Source organism: Callospermophilus lateralis, chromosome 8 (assembly GCF_048772815.1).
Source record: "Callospermophilus lateralis isolate mCalLat2 chromosome 8, mCalLat2.hap1, whole genome shotgun sequence".
Lineage (NCBI taxonomy): Eukaryota > Metazoa > Chordata > Mammalia > Rodentia > Sciuridae > Callospermophilus > Callospermophilus lateralis.
In genome coordinates this window covers 87,501,312-87,517,557 of record NC_135312.1, presented here as the reverse complement: position 1 = coordinate 87,517,557, position 16,246 = coordinate 87,501,312, and the positions used below count along the sequence as shown (strand labels likewise).

General features: G+C 35.3%; 1 protein-coding gene across 1 annotated transcript; it reads right to left on the bottom strand.

Annotated features, from left to right (window-relative positions):
• Nucleotides 1-5,985: 5,985 nt before the first annotated feature.
• Nucleotides 5,986-15,954, bottom strand: Gimd1 (GIMAP family P-loop NTPase domain containing 1). The gene is made up of 2 exons (XM_076865266.2): nt 15,562-15,954; nt 5,986-6,246 (listed from the first exon to the last, which is right to left on the bottom strand). The coding sequence occupies exons 1-2, from the start codon at nt 15,952-15,954 to the stop codon at nt 5,986-5,988; spliced, it is 654 nt and encodes a 217-aa protein (XP_076721381.2).
• Nucleotides 15,955-16,246: the final 292 nt, after the last annotated feature.

Here is a 16,246-nt window from a genome sequence, read left to right as displayed (position 1 = left end):
GTTTCTGGTGGTCCCATCAATCTCTGGATCCTTAGGGTGGATGTGGTCTTCATTATCTGATCAGTAGATAGTACTAGAAGTTCACTAAGTTATAGGTTTTTCAGTGTCATATCACTCTTTACTTAATCTATTAGTGGGGGGAAGGAATAATCAACAGTGCCCACATAGATTTACAGATTTCCCAAGAATTTGGGAGTGACTGACTTGGGAGAAAGACTGACCTAGGAGTGACAGGCCTGGAAAAATATAAATTTTAAAATTGAAATTTTATTCTCTTGTTCTTCCTTTATGTCTTCTTTCTACTTATGTTCTATTTCCTCTATCCTACCTCAATATAGTATGTTTTATTGTTACAAATATTTTAAATTTTTATAAAGTTTTAGAAATCTTATAGTCCTGACATAATGCTGTATCGTTATCATCATTATTTTTTCATGACTTATGTCTTAACATATTGTAAAGGTAACTAAATTGTTTTGCTCAAATGTTGAACAATCTATGTAGTAATAATACATTATGTATTGTTTGTAGTTATTTGTAGTTATTTTTGGTAATGAGTATTGAACCTAGGGGTTAGCCACTGAGCCACATCCCAAACTTTTTAATTTTCTATTTTGAGACAAGGCCTTGCTAAATTACTTAGGGCTCTGGAAATACTGAGGATCCTGTGCATCCCAGAAGTCAAAACAAACAGTTGGACACTAATCAGTGTCTGTTGAAAGGACAAGAATTTTACTTCCACGTGCAGAATGGCACACAGCAATTAAAACCAAAGCAGGAACACGGAGCAGACAGTCTGGTAGGCCTCTATCCCTGATGGAAGGGTATTAGGTTATTGCCCATAAATTAGGACTGACTTTACAGTTTTTGGCAGGAAACATTAAGCTATTAAGGAAAGAGGGTACTTGATCACCCTCTTACATTGGTCAGAGCCTACTTCACTATCTCCTATTGTGTTATTTAAAGAAATATACCTCTAGTTGTAGTACCCACCCACTTTAGTTCCCTTGTGAAAGGAAAGTCCCCATGGATTGAGGGCCTTTTGGCACGTACACAGTTTATCTCTGTTGGTCAGCTCAGGCTCCTTCCTTCTCATCTCCTGTGTGTCAAGGGGCTAGAAATCTTTACATTCAGTGTTAACTGCTTGTAACTTTCCATCCTGCTTTCCCCTCCAGTTGCCTTTCTTACATCGCAAGTCATTTTACATTTAAAGCTTAATATTGTATTTTGAAAATGGACCACCTGGATTTTCTGTTTCTCAGAGGGCTTCACTAAGTTGCTGAGACTGGTCTGGAACTTGCAATCCTCCTGGCTTAGCCTCCCAAATCACTGAGATTATAGGCACGCGCCACCATGCCCTTCTTGTAGTCATTTTAGATTGCATGAAACATATCCCTGTAGTTAATAAGTTGAAATCTTGTTTTATTCGTTGTTTATATGCAGATAAATTTAAAATTAAAAATTTCAGCATATGTATAAGATTCTCTTAGTTATACTGTTTTACAATTTGTCTTACAAAATGTATTTGGGATATAATACTTACATGTTCTTAATTCTTGAATAAACTTTATTTCTTGTAGTCCATATTCAATTTTTTTACCATTCTGTGGAATAAACCTCCAATTTTTTTCTATCTTTTTTTAAATTTATTTTTATGTGATGCTGAGGATCGAACCCAAGGCCTCACACGGGAGACGCAAGCACTCTACCACTGAGCTACAACCCCAGAACTAAACCCCAAATTCTGAAGATATTGTAAAATGTGATACTGAGTTTTCTACCCAAATGGTAATTCACCTTAGTTTGCATAAGACAAAGACTCCAGCTAACAGATTCTTTAATGCAAATTTTGAATGGAACTACTTTTACAAAAAAAAAAAAAATTGGTTTTCTCTAGATAAAAATGGTACTGCTAACGAAATTATGTTTATTAGTTTAAATCTACTATACAGAGTGGATTTGATTTGCTCTTATTAATGTTTTATATTTTCTTTGTCCAAATCCTTAATGCTGGACTTAGTATAAGGAATACATTTCTAACCCTCTTATTGCTTAAATTTGTCTAAAAAGGGGGCCTTTTGACACTGACTCATAATCTGTCACTTCCCCTCTGAAGAGGGATCAATCATATCAAAGAACTGGACAAATCTTCAACTTGGGGGACCACCTGTTACTGGGCATGAGGCCTGCTATGAAACTAAGGCAGCCACAGAGGCCCCCCTCTTCACCCTTATTCTTGTGATCATGCCAGAAAGATTTCGGACGTGTGAGTTTATTAGAACGGAAAATGAGAGCACTCTGAAGGGAGAGAGTGAGTCTTCTCAAGAGAGGAGAAGGATGGTGTGAGCTTCCTCTTCTTGTGTCCCTGTGCTCCCACAGATAGAGATTTAAGACAGAAAATGGCTCCTCTATCTTCCTTCAATGCTGACTTTAAATAAACCTGTTTTCTTTTGACTAAACTTGTGTGCCCTATAGTTTTTGTTGTTGTTGTTGTTGTTGTTGTTGTTTTAGTGTTTCTCTGCTTTTTAACAGGTCTACATAAGTTAATAGTACAATAGCTTCAGACCTCGTACAAATTTAGAAGACAGTGCTAGTGACCACAAACAAGACTGCATGTCCAAGTACAGATTCACTGGAAATTGCTGCACATTGAAGTTTTAAAAATCTTTCTACACATAGGAAAAATACAGTATGGATGATACAAGTGCATCTTAAGTATCTAATAACCAATGGCTGGCTACTCAATCAAAGCAAATTGATGGTAAAAAATATTATAGGAGGTTTCTCTGAATAACCTTGATAGCAACCATATAAAATTTCCTTTAAATGCCTTTTAAAAACAATTTTTTCATGTTTACAGAAGCATCACTGAAAACTTTTTATGCTCAAGTTTCCGATACAATGCATATTTTATAAAAGAGAACACTATTTGTTTCCTTGCATAAGTTAAACCTATGTACTTCTTTTTTTTTATTATTGGCTGTTCAAAACATTACACAGCTCTTGACATATCATATTTCATACATTAGATTCAAGTGGGTTATGAACTCCCTACCCTATAGTTTTAAACTTCCCAGGGAAGTTTCCCAAGAGCCCCACCCAAGCCCACCTCTTGAACTTTTGCCTGACAGCATAGGAACTGCACAGACTGCCTCAAAGAGAGGTTGACGTGGCACTCAGAGTTGTTTTTCAGGCAATTGAATCCACCTGTTTCTGTCTCAATTTCTTACCTCCTTAATCAGCAAGTCAACCTTTGAATAACCTCAGTGAGCTTTCTTTGTGAGCATCTTGATATATTGGTTGCCAGGATAATTGGGGTTTGTGATAGTTTCAGTGATAGGTGAGGGTCCAGGCTATCTGGTAGGGTGTGACAACAGTCTATCTTAGTGGGGTGTAATTATGGCTTGGGGAGACTTTGAACTACCTGTCTGCCTGTCAGATAAGGTTCCCTGTGGCTTTCAGTCACCCCTAGTTGTCCTTTCCCTGCTCATCCATTCATGGTTGGCTAGCTACCTAACACAACCACTTGAGAGATAATCAACAATGTCTTCAGCAGAAGTCAGTCAGAAATGGGGGGAAATTGCACACAGTCACTTGTCAAAGTCATGAAAATAAACAGAGCTGGGAAGTTATAGAAAAAGTTTATGCATGATTATCATAATTCTTCCCCTAGATGGAGCTACTAACTGTTTTAGACTTCTTTGGAAGGTTTATGATAGTACCTTCAGGAACAAGCTTCTGGCTCTTATGCTTCAGATGCCCTTGGTGGAATCTACACACTGATGCAGCAATAAAGAGCCAGCCAGAGGATAGATGCCCCAATTCCTCCAAAATCAAGGAATGGAGCAAACAGGGGAATTTATGATGAAAAGCTCCAAATTGTTTTTGATCCCAAAGATGGAGAAATATCCTATATGCTTGTAAGAAATAATATCACAGAATGTAATTTGTCATGAAACACATATACATACATACTATAAAAACATATGTTTGGGAAATTAAAAAGATAATCTTAGACTACATATGGAATGAATGTCTGAGAGAAGCCAGAAAATCTTTATTTTTATTTTTTTTGGTAATGCTGGGGATCAAATTTAGGGTATATTAGTCAAGTGCTCTACTACTGAGATACACCCCAGCCTAGAACATCTTTTGAAAAAACAATGATAATAAGGAAAATGACCTCCTAAGTATCAAGGAATGTACCAATACACAGAATGGAGGAATTCCAGTTCTTTAGCACAGTAGGGGCAACTATTAGTTATAACAATCTATGATATATTTTAAAATGACTAGAAAGGTATGAAATCCCCAACACTTAAAAGTAATTAATGTTTGAAGAAATGAAAATGCTTTTTACCCTGACTTAATTATTATACACTGTATACATGTATTAAATTACTATAATGTACTACATATAGATATTATATATTAAGAAAACCATTATATTTAAATCATTCTTTTATGTAAATAAGATAAATAATGGAAAAGAATAAAGAATTCAGAATAGATTCAGAAATAGACTCAAGAGAACTAACTCCATGTCCATATTTAGATCTAGCTATCTACCTATCAATCACTTAAGTAGGAAAAAGATGAATTATTTAATAAATACCATCTATAATAGAGTTTAAGTAATATTGAACATAAAAGTAGACTTTTTAGGGTTACTCTAGGAGACTAACAAGCAGTTGTAATTCTGTTTTTAATGGAAAATACAGAACTTATGAATTACCTTTATGAAAACAAGCTGTTTGCAAATTGGTGAATATCTTAGCAAAAGCTCGTATGTAATCATGAAATATGGAAGTGTTATGATTTGACTTGGTAATGGAATTGGCTCCTATAATCAACTGGAATTATTTTCCTTCAATTCTCACTGCTGTCATTGAGACCATCCTGAGAATCTCTAGTACACTAAAGTCCCCAGCCTTCTAAGGTAGGGGGAGATACAGAGGTTCTCTATAGTTGGTGATCACAGTTGCTATGCTATTCTTGCCAGAGGGCTTGCTCCAAGTTTTTACCTGATGTTTCCAAACCTAAATAGGAACCACAGATTTTAGGAAAGTGGAAAAAATAAAGGTAACACTTATTGAGCATTTACCATGTGCCAAGTCATTTAATCATTACAATAACGATGAAGCAGGTATTCCACGTGAAGAAACAGACTCTGAGAAGTGTAAGCAATTTTCCTTCTCTAGTATTAAGTGAGCAGTGGAGCTAACTTTTAAAAACTTGAACCCTACTTTGCCATTTTTTAAACTTTTATTTAAATATAACACATACTAAGTTGCAGATAAATGACAACCATTTGTTGTTGCTTTTTCACAAGGTGAACACAACCTGTGAAGCCAGCTCACAAATTGAAAAATCAGCATTACCAAACCTCAGAGGCTACCTCAAGTGCATGTGTTGCTCATTATTCCCCAGGAAAACCACTCTTCCAAGCCTTGGCACAGAAAGAGAGTAGTTGGGATGACTTTAGTTTTTGAATTTTTTTGAACTTTATGCAAACAGAATCAGAGAATGTGCTTTTTTTTTCTGTCTGGCTTCTGTCTTTCAGCATTATGTTTGAACAGCTGTTTGATAATGTGATATGGAGTCAAGTTTGCTCTGTAAGGTATCTCATTGTATTAACATGCCACAATTTACATATTTACTATTAATGAACATTTGGATAGTTTCCAGTTTTTAGCTATTATGAATAGTACTGCTATGAACATTCTTGTGCATGCCTATCTTTTAGTGCACAAGTGCACACCTTTCTGTTGGTTATGTACTTAGGTGTCTAATTACTATATTGTGGGATTTACATTAGAAGTCTTGAATCTCTGATGATGTTCTTACAGTTTTCCAAAGTGGTTATATAAATGTACACTCACTGACCATGTAAGGAATTTTCACAGTCCACATTTATGCTTAGGAAGGCAAGTTTTTGAAATCAGGTTTCTGTCTCCATTGTTCAATGCTCTTTTTATTTAAATTTTATTTAAAAGTAAGACCTTGATAATGATTCTCTTTTATAAATTCCACAATTCTTTCCAAGATTTTCCTTCTTTGTTCATTAAATAAGTTTCCTTTTTTATACAGGAAAACATATCTCTGCTTAATAGAACTTAGTAGGGTTAAGAGCGTATCAGAGGAGTCATGTAAATATTCATTTTCACTGAACCCAGCATCTTCTATTTTTTCTGCATGGGTGAAAAGAATAGCAGTGTAATTCTTCCAAGTATCTCCCAGAAGTTCCTGAAAGAGAAAAGAAGTTAAATGGCTATTTTCTTTGGAATCTATTCCTCAAAAATGAGCAAAGGAGTTATGAAGTTCCAATATAGTGAGCCAACAGATCTATGTGCCATTATATTTCTGAAAGCTGATACATGTAATGGGAAGCTGATATGAGGTCCAGTATTATAAGCAAATAGAGGGAGATGGATGAGCATTCAAGAGAAAAAACTTTTGTTCTCTTTTTATTTATTGTTATAATTTATCCATATAAATTTGATATTAAATAGTATCTTATTGTGTTGCATGTTGAATAATTAATTATAACATTCAGTAATCATTTATACTTGTCTGGCAACCTGACTTTGTTAGAGCCACTAAATACCTTTGAAGTCAGAGGACCTTGACTAGAGAATTGTTTTATACAATTCCCACCAGATTTTGTAATTTTAAGCCCCATATATAAGATTTTATTGATAAAAAAATCCTTTAAAATTTTTATATTTGTGTATATGTATATATATTAAATCTGTACATATACATATGTATATATATTAAAGGATATGGTGTTATCCCTAAAAAAATTTACATGGGGCTTAAAATTACATAATCTGGTTATACTCTGTTGATTAATCAGATGGCTTATAATGGAAAAGCTAAGATCAAAATACATTTGGTGATTTGGAAAAACTACAAAGTGTTACTGTAATCCTCATCATCCTCAGTCCACATGCCTAAAATCAAACACAATTTATTGAAGGACTTATAATGTGGTTAAAAAACATCAAAGACTGGTGTTCCTTTGTTTAGTAATATGTGGAAGTTAGTTATGTAATAAATTCTTGTTTGATTAGTGAAAATAAGCTGATATAAAGCAGAAGTAATTGCATGTGGCAAATTATTCACATAATATGAAAGGCATCTAGAAATAACCATTTAACTTTTTTTAATGTTTCCAAAGATATGTGAAATCATGACAATGTGACAAATAAGAATTTCTCCATTCCTAACACTCCCATTACCAAAACACTTCAAAGGTGCTACCAGTTTATAACAGCAAGAAAATGCAAAATACCTAGGAATAATATAACAAGAAAAAGGCAGAACCTCTAGTAATCAGAAGAAAGAAAGAAGGGTAAACAACTAACATTCAGTGCTAAGTACTTTATATGTACTATCTCTTTTGAAGTTCAACATTATTCTTTGTGGGAGATAATCTGTTATTGTCTCCATTATGATATGAAGAAATTGACATACAGAGATGTGGAGCAACATATTAGTAAAAACTCTAGTGTAAAAATTGTTAAAAAATGGAAAGATAGTCTGGTAAACTATTATCAATGTACATAACAAATATAGGATTAGTATTTATGGTATTGAAAAATTGAAAGAAGAAAAGAATAAGAAGTGAAGAAGGAAAAAGAGATTAAGGAAGGAATAAAGACATGTAAATATAATATGAAAATACTATAGAAATGTGCAAGAAAGTATTTAAAATTAGAAACACTTCACAAAATTACCAATTACAACTCCTGATACAGTCTGGCTTTTATCAGAGCCATTTATTTAATTCATTCCTGTCTAAAACTTGATCATGAACACTTTGAAGGCAATGTCCATGTCATTCCTGTATCAGCCAGAGATGCTAGCACATGGTAAACTTTCAGTAAATATCTGTTGAATAAATTTGGCATTTATAATCTCATCATCATCTCAGATAGAAGGTTTAGGGTTTTGTTTATTTATTTTGAGGGTCTAGTTGTGAGGTTTAATTAATCTTTGGGACACAAGGTTGTAATTTCCTCTAAAGTCTTCCTTTTGTTCTACTATTCTTTGTGATGGATTTGCCTATAATCTGCACTTTCTCTTTCGTATTCAGAGCAACTCTCCTAGGGAATAGTTTCAACATTTTCCCTTGCATCTATTCAAAATTTGTTTTTCTATATTGTACAATGTTATACATTTCTTTCTTTTAAAAATGCTTGTTTAGCTGGGTGTGGTAGTTCATACCTGTAATCCCAGCAGCTCAGGAGGCTGAGGCAAGAGGATCACAAATTCAAACCAGCCTTAGCAATTTATTTTTTTATTTTTAAGAGTTACAATACAAGTCTTTATTTACGTTTGGTCAGTACAGGTAAAATATACTGAAGTCACTGAGCAATATGCATTAACAAGATACAACAGTTCATAAAAATTGAGTTAACAATGCACACAAATATCTTAAACATTCAGTCACCTAAAGAGAAAATGCACAGATATGGTGGGAAAAAAAACTGTATCTAACACTGAAACTACTATAGGATTCCATCAACAAGTCCAACTTTTAGAGATAAAAATCTATGTTACTGGGCAAACTTGACAGTCATAAACCCACATCTACTCTCCCAAGTCTGAATGGTGCTGAAGTATATAACAGCATGAGGAAGAATGCTCTTACACAACATGGGTTCTAGAGACACAGATTTATAAAGACATCATTGTGTTATACTTTAAGGAAAGATTTCCATTTACAACTTCAGCCTTAGCAATTTAGCAAGGCCCTAAGCAACTTAGCAAGATCCTGTGTCAAAAAAAAAAAAAAAAAAAAAGTCAGGAGATGTGGCTCAGTGTTTAAGAGCCCCTGGGTTCAAGTCCCAGTACCAATCCCTCGCCCCCCACCACCACCAAAATAAAAGCTCTGTTTCAGGAAAATCTACATTCAATTTTCAAGGCCAATACATCAGGGAATATTATTTCAACTAAAACATTCTACAGAATAATTTTTGCAAGTACTTAAAGTGACATATTCTTTTTTTTTTTTTTTTTTGTACCAGGGATTGAACCTAGGGGCACCTAACCACTGAGCAACATCCCCAGCCCTTTTTTACATTTTATTTAGAGACAGGGTCTTTCTGGGTTGCTTAGGGCCTCACTAAGTTGCTGAGTCTGGCTTTGAACTCACAATCTTCCTGCCTCAGCCTCCCAGGGCTCTGGGATTACCGGCATGCACCACCGCACCCGACTTATATATTTTTATATTCCTTTAATATACAAATTTATTAGCCCAACTTTTAAAAAACATAACTCTTGTGTAAATCTAAGAATCCATAAGATATTACAATTCCAGTTAATCTAATGGTGGCATAATGATAGCGGTAGTCTAAGAACTTGTCATGTATTCCATGCATTTTAACCGATCTTTAGTGCAGTCACAGAATTGCAAAGTAAATGAAGAATGGTGTTATGGGTTGAATTGTGTCCTCTCCCAAATTCATATGTTGAATCAAAACTCCCACTTCTTCAGAATGTGACCTCCCTTATTTGGAAATGAGATCATTGCAGATATAATTAGTTAAAATGAGCTCATTAGGGTGAGCTCCTATTCTAACATGATTGGTATCCTTATAAAACAGAGAAATTTGGACAAAGATGCAAATATAGGGAATGTGATCCTGAAAATGGTCAAGCCAAGCAGAGGGCCTGGAACAGATCTTGCACTCACAGCACTTTGTAGGAACCAACCTTGCTAACATTTTGATTTCAGAGTTGTAGCCTCCACCATTGAGAGAGAATACCTATCTGTTAAGACACCCTGTTTGTGGTACTTTGTTACAGCAGCCCTAACCAACTAATACCAGTGTTTAAAACAATTACTCAAATGCTATATATGTCAGATGTAGGCTCTGTCAATAAAAAAAATCTGGGCCATTTGCCTCAGAATAATCTGGGAGCCTTGCACGAATTGCATCATAATCCTTATGGAAATTGAAGTTTAAAAAGCACTACAGATGTTTTCTTCCTTCTGCACATATGTATTAAGGGTCTGCTTTGTTCTAGGCATGTTCTATAGGGTAGGACACAGTGTAGAACAAGACAAATACATTTTTTGTTCAATACCTAGTAGGGATTCTTGTGTAATTAGTAAACTTAGAGCTGAAAAAGAAGGCCAGATGGGAAAAAATACTTTCAATTTGTTTGCAATTGTCAATGTTGTGATATAAATTATGTTGATGCTATACAGGTAGATATTTAGCACCATCTAAGGTAGGAGTGGGAAGCAAAGTTAAAGGGTAGAGAATAGAAGATCAAGAAAAGTTTCTTGCATGAGACAAAGCCTTGAGCTGAATCTTGAAAAATGCATAATAATTGATAAGGGAATCAACATAAGGAGCCTGACTGGGGATTGTACAATATGGGGATTTTATTTCTATACAATTATAGCTACTTATCCTTGATGATTCTTATCTTTGAAAGTTTCTCAAGTTTAGAACCAGATCAGATACTCAATCAGTTCACTACTGACATAATCACACTGATGGTTATAATACTGAAATACATACAAAGTTAATAAATAGCCACTGTCCTTTACCTGTGAGCACTATCCAGACTTATCCCATGGTTGTTGATTGGTTGGTGTTTGGACCATACTTGTCATTAAATATTTTTGAAATATCACCATAGTAAAAATGCATGCTAAATAAACTGTACAACAGTCCCTTCCTGAGATATACACCATAACATAGAGTTCTTGTCTTGCTAAGTTAGTACTTACTGAAGTAAATGATATCATTTTTACAGTATTCTGTTGGCTTCTGTTTTTTTGCATAGTAACAATACATTCTCTGTTGCCACCAGACATTTCTTGTTCTTTAAACCATTGTCTCATTCAGGGAAAGCGAGTTAGAACATCTATGCATGACAGACTCCTAAACTCTACACCACTTACAGACCCATGTGTTCAGCCACTGGGAAGTTTTTGCATGTTGATAATTATTTATGAAAGGATGCTCATGTCCCAAACTGTGAGAGAAATTGCGCTTTTGAATTACTGCCAAAAACAGAACAGAATGGTTGATTTAGCTTTTAATCTTTAGATTGATTTTTGGCCAGAAAATAGCTGAATATTTGAAAGTCGTGTCACTTGGTGCAGAATCATCATGCAAGTGGCCAAACATGTTCTCAATGGACCCAGAGAAAGAATAATCACAGTTGATTGATGCCTCTCCCCCCAAATCCAAGAGCAAGATAAGTTACTGTGAGTTATCTGGTGTTAATAATTTAAACACAGTACCAAGCTAGGTAAAAATTTTACATTCACAAACTGTTTGGTTTTAGAGTGCTAATGGGTCTAAGTCCATCTAGTCCTTTTGGGACAACTAGTTAGAATATAAACTTTGTTTTCCAAGAATTATATTCATTTTCCCAGGACCTCACCAGCCCTGCCCCATTTGTTTGTGGTTGATGAAATCATAGCATCTGGACGTTTTAGGGGGAAACTTTGTAAAAAGCCAACTATTACATCAACTGAGAAAAAAAAATTATCATGGAACAGGAGGACAATAAGGACCATTTTTTATATTTTATGATATTCCCTTACTCTCATTCCTCTTTAAAGTGCCACATTTTCATTCTCAGAGAGCCAAGGCTGAATGATAAGACCTCATTAGATCAGATTCAGAGAACACGCAACCTTAGAAAGCCTCCATCCTCATTGCCTCATTTTACAGATGAGAATATTGAGGTTGTGCGATGTTAGACAGCTTAGCCTAAGCCAAAGTCAGGGGAACCTTTGTTATGGGACCAGGCCCACCAATAATGAGCCACTGACTGTTGGGCTCATATTCTTCCCACTAAATTGGGGTTTTTCAATTTAACCTAAACTAGTACATTTTTTTCCTCGATTTTTAAAAATTTATAAATTAGAGTCATTTAGATTGTATTTCATTGTTATTTTCTTTTGAAGTCTATTGAAATAAAACTTAACAAATTTATTTCTACAAATAATATATCCTAATATTAGGATAAAATAAATACCAACAATAAAGCAATAGTGACCAGAGGTAAAATTTACTATACGCTTGCCATATGCCAGTATCTCAGCTATGACATTAATCCCCAAAGTAACCCAGTGAAACAAATACTGAAATCATTCCAAATTTACCTATGGCATTTAAAGGAATTATTTGCCCAAGGCCACAAGTAAGTAACTAAGTAGAAACTTGAACACAAATATAACTTACTTAGAACCCACACTCTTAGCCTCCAGTTTTCCACCCATATCTATGGTTCATTTGAATAAGTGCTTATCAAAATCTGGGAAAAACAATAGTAATAGTAATGCTTTGTCATTTTCTATGAATCTACTGTGTTAGGCACAGCTCTAAGCATGTCACATTTATTAAATCTAATGCTCTGAACTCTTTAATAGGTAAAATTATCCCCATTTTTGCAAGTTAGAAACTAAAATCATAAAATCTTATTACTACATTAGGCTTGTTTTTAATTAAATTTCTATTGAACAGCTAAGCCCATGGTCTTTGGTATATTTAGGCAGTAATTGGTCTGAGACTTTTGTATTTGCATTTAGCTACTTGTGGACTACATTAACACTTAAGGCGTTGATTATGAAACAAAAATATGTACTTGAAGCCTGTTTGTACACAGTACTAATGGATGATACCATGGCAGTGGGAAGAATATGCACTTTGGTCAATTCCTAGGTTCAATTCCTAGAGTGCCTTGGCTGTGTGCTACCTCTTTCCTGGAGGTGACTTTATTATATCTTCTCTGATCCATTATTTGTGGATTTTGCTTTTAACATTCAAATAATATTCCCAGAAACTTTCAGATGATTCCTTCCCTTTATTTCCCAATTTTGGGGAGATGACTCACTGACTTCTCCTTCATTTTAATATAAATTAATAAAAGGCCTAATATAAATAAAGAAAAAAAGATCAAGTGGAGAAATGTCTCCATTGTCACAGTTGGCAGTCTAGAACCCTCTTGTAAAATGTTAGAAACAATTGGGAAAGGTATTCAAGAAGACAAGGGGGAGGCACAGGAAAGGAGAGACCAGTTATCTGGCTCTGGCCTTGTAAAACCTTTTCGTGACAGTCACCAGCTCCCCCCCCCCTGGAAAGTGTAAAGGAAAAGGAAGAAGGCAGATGCTTCAGTCTTATCAGACAAAAGAGAAATCCAGGATATGTGTGAACCCAAAGACCTTAACAGCTCCTTGCTCCTTCCTAACAGTTGCTGGTCCTGTTGAACATTTAGATATCTGGCAGCTGTTCCAGATGTGTGAGCACATACAGCTGGCTGCCACCAGGAGCTGAGGCACCTTCAGAAAGAAATTCAGAGACCTCCAGCCCATGCTTTGGAGACCATCAACCAAAGACGCTGGTGGAAACCAAAACAGATCTGCAGGGCCTCCCAAGTCTTGAGTATTACCAAGTCTTGGTTGCTGAGTTTACACAGGACACAAAAGATTTTTATTCTGGAAAAAAGGCTGCCTCTGAGCTTTGCCCTTCCATCTCCTCTCTATCTTCAACTTCTGAATTGGACAGTGACTTAAGGAAGGCAGATGCTGGATACTATCCTAAAAGACCAGAGATGGGTATGAATTAAATTAACTAGTATAAAAATTAGGGATTATAATATTGTTCTAGAGTCTAAAAGTCAGAAAATCTATATTTAAAATGTATGTCACGGAAAATAACTTTTGGGCTCAGCATAGGTACATCAGGAAAAATTAGTAGGAAATATGGAAAGTGTTAGGGTAGCTTTTGAGAAATAGCTTGTACATTTACTGAATTACATTCATCTATACTTTAAGCTAAATGTTTATTTAGCAATAGCTTTAAATGAATTCTGAAAATGGTTTAAAATTACACTGATGTAATGGATGCAGGTTTCCCATCACTTGATTTCTACCAGAAATACTGTTTGAAATGCAGGATTTAATAGTCTGGGGAGGTTTATGGGCTGTCTTAGATTCCATATTATGTCTTAATTGCAATCATCTTTTCTTCTTTAGTTTTGTACAGCATGTCCTTGATTTTACAGGAGTTGGATGATGAGGGTTATTTATTTATTTTTCTTGCTATTGTCACCTTAATTTTTTCCGCTAGTTTCTTGTGATTACACATATGGCTTCTTTTTTTTTTTCAATTTTAGAAACATGCACAATTACTGAAAAACAAAACGTGTGTCTGTCATTTAGAACAATCTTTTGTCTTTACTAGTAAAGAGAAAAAAACATCATTAAAGCAAACTATCCCATCTTTCTGGGTATAACAGGGCCTACACTGACATAGCCTGAGATTGGATCAAAAGAAAATTAGCATTTATACAAATACCTGAATGGAAAATATCTATTCTCTATTCTCAATTTAGTTTACCTGCAGAGCTAGCAGACATAGCTTCAGTGAGCTCAGTAAGTGATATTAGTGAAGTCGAGCACTTAGTGTGGGTGGATCCGGGTAAGGAATCGAGAGATTGAATAGAACGGAACAGTTCAATGAATAGTTTCCAGGAATTGTTAGTAATAGTAGACACAAGGCTTGCTCTTATATGCTGTACAAAATTAGAATAAAATAAATATGTATGTTCCTTCTGTCTCCTAGCTGTGGCCATAATGGACCTCTCCCCTCACCTAGCTCCTCTAATTGCCTGAATAAGTCTACATCTTAAGAATTTATAGTGAATAAACAAACAAACAAACAAACAGGGATGGACCACTGAGCAAAGGTGGCATATATCATTTATGTTTAACCCAAAGTCCCTGTGGTCCTCTCACGGATGGAATGGAGCAGTTCCTTATGCTACAGGTGATGAGGCACACAAAACATTCCTGTTTTTTTCCCCTTTAAATAATGCACAGATCTCCTATGAATATTTATTATGATCTGAAGGCTTATGAAGCCCCCTCTCATATGTCACATCACATTGGCTCTTAATGCATTGTTGTATTTGACTTGTTTTATCTATTTGTCTCTTCTAGATTACAGTTTTATGAAGGTAAGTCTCAAGTCTGTACCAATCATTAGGCTCTGTGAAGGTGCTCAATAATATTCAATGACCAAGCAGTGAACGAACATGTTTGTTGATGAACTGTAACAGATTGTCTCCTTGATGTTGAAGTCAGTATTTAAATTCAGTGGTTCTGAAACCAAACTGTTTTTAAGAAATATATGGAAATTTACGAAAATGCAGATATGCAGGTCCCAATTTTGAGCTGTGTCAGTATGTGAATATGCATTTTTAACAAGTGGCTCAATAGTCCAGGGGCCACATTGTGTAAAACATTCAGGTTTGCAGTTCTTAAGGTTTTGAGTCTTAGTTAACCTCAGAAGGTTATTACTTCAATTTTTGATCTAGTTGTAAAGTGACTGACTGAATTTACCTAAAAGGATATTGCAAAAAATGACTCTTGGTGGAAAAGCAAGTAATTTTTACTGGTTTTACTGGTTACTCCTATGTGACTAATATTTTATGGTTTAAACTATTCCTTTAACAAGTTTTTTCCCCCTATTAGGGCAATGTCCTCCAAATAGGAAAAGTATAATCGTATTTTTGTATTACCTGAATTAATTGGATTGGGTAAGATTCTTCTTGTCCATAGAAAGGCACGTCTGCTCTAAGGATCAGCAGTGCAAGGTGGAGACCCTCTTGCCCGAAGTGATGCACCAGTGCCGTCTTGATTTCTTGTTTCATGTGACTCATGCTCAGCTTGCTGTGTGGATAACCTGGAGTGTCCAACACCTGGACCTGCAGGGTTATCTCTTGCCCCCCTCGACGCATGAAGCTGTGGAGGTGACAACTGCGGCCCAAGCTGCAATCTGTGGTTATAGAACATGGAGCAAATCTGCTGTGGAAGTCAGTACTTCCCAGTAGAATGTTCCCAGCAGAACTTTTTCCACTCTGAGTCCTGCCAAAGAGTGCCAAGTTGATAATCATCTTGTTGCTGTCTGTCATCACTATGGGTAAGCAAAGGCACAGCATAAACAATTAATTCATCCAATGTAAAGCTTCTTACCTGACCTGGAGCATTTCATATGCAGTCATCCCTCAGTATACGTGGAGGAATTGGTTCCAGGATCTCCATGAGGATACCAAAATCCATGGATGCTTAAGTTCCACACAAAATAGCATATTATTTGGTTTAATCTATGCACATCCTCCAGTATAATACTTTATATGATCTCTAGATTACTTATAATGTATATTTCAATATAAGTGCTATGTAAATTATACTGTATTGTTTAGG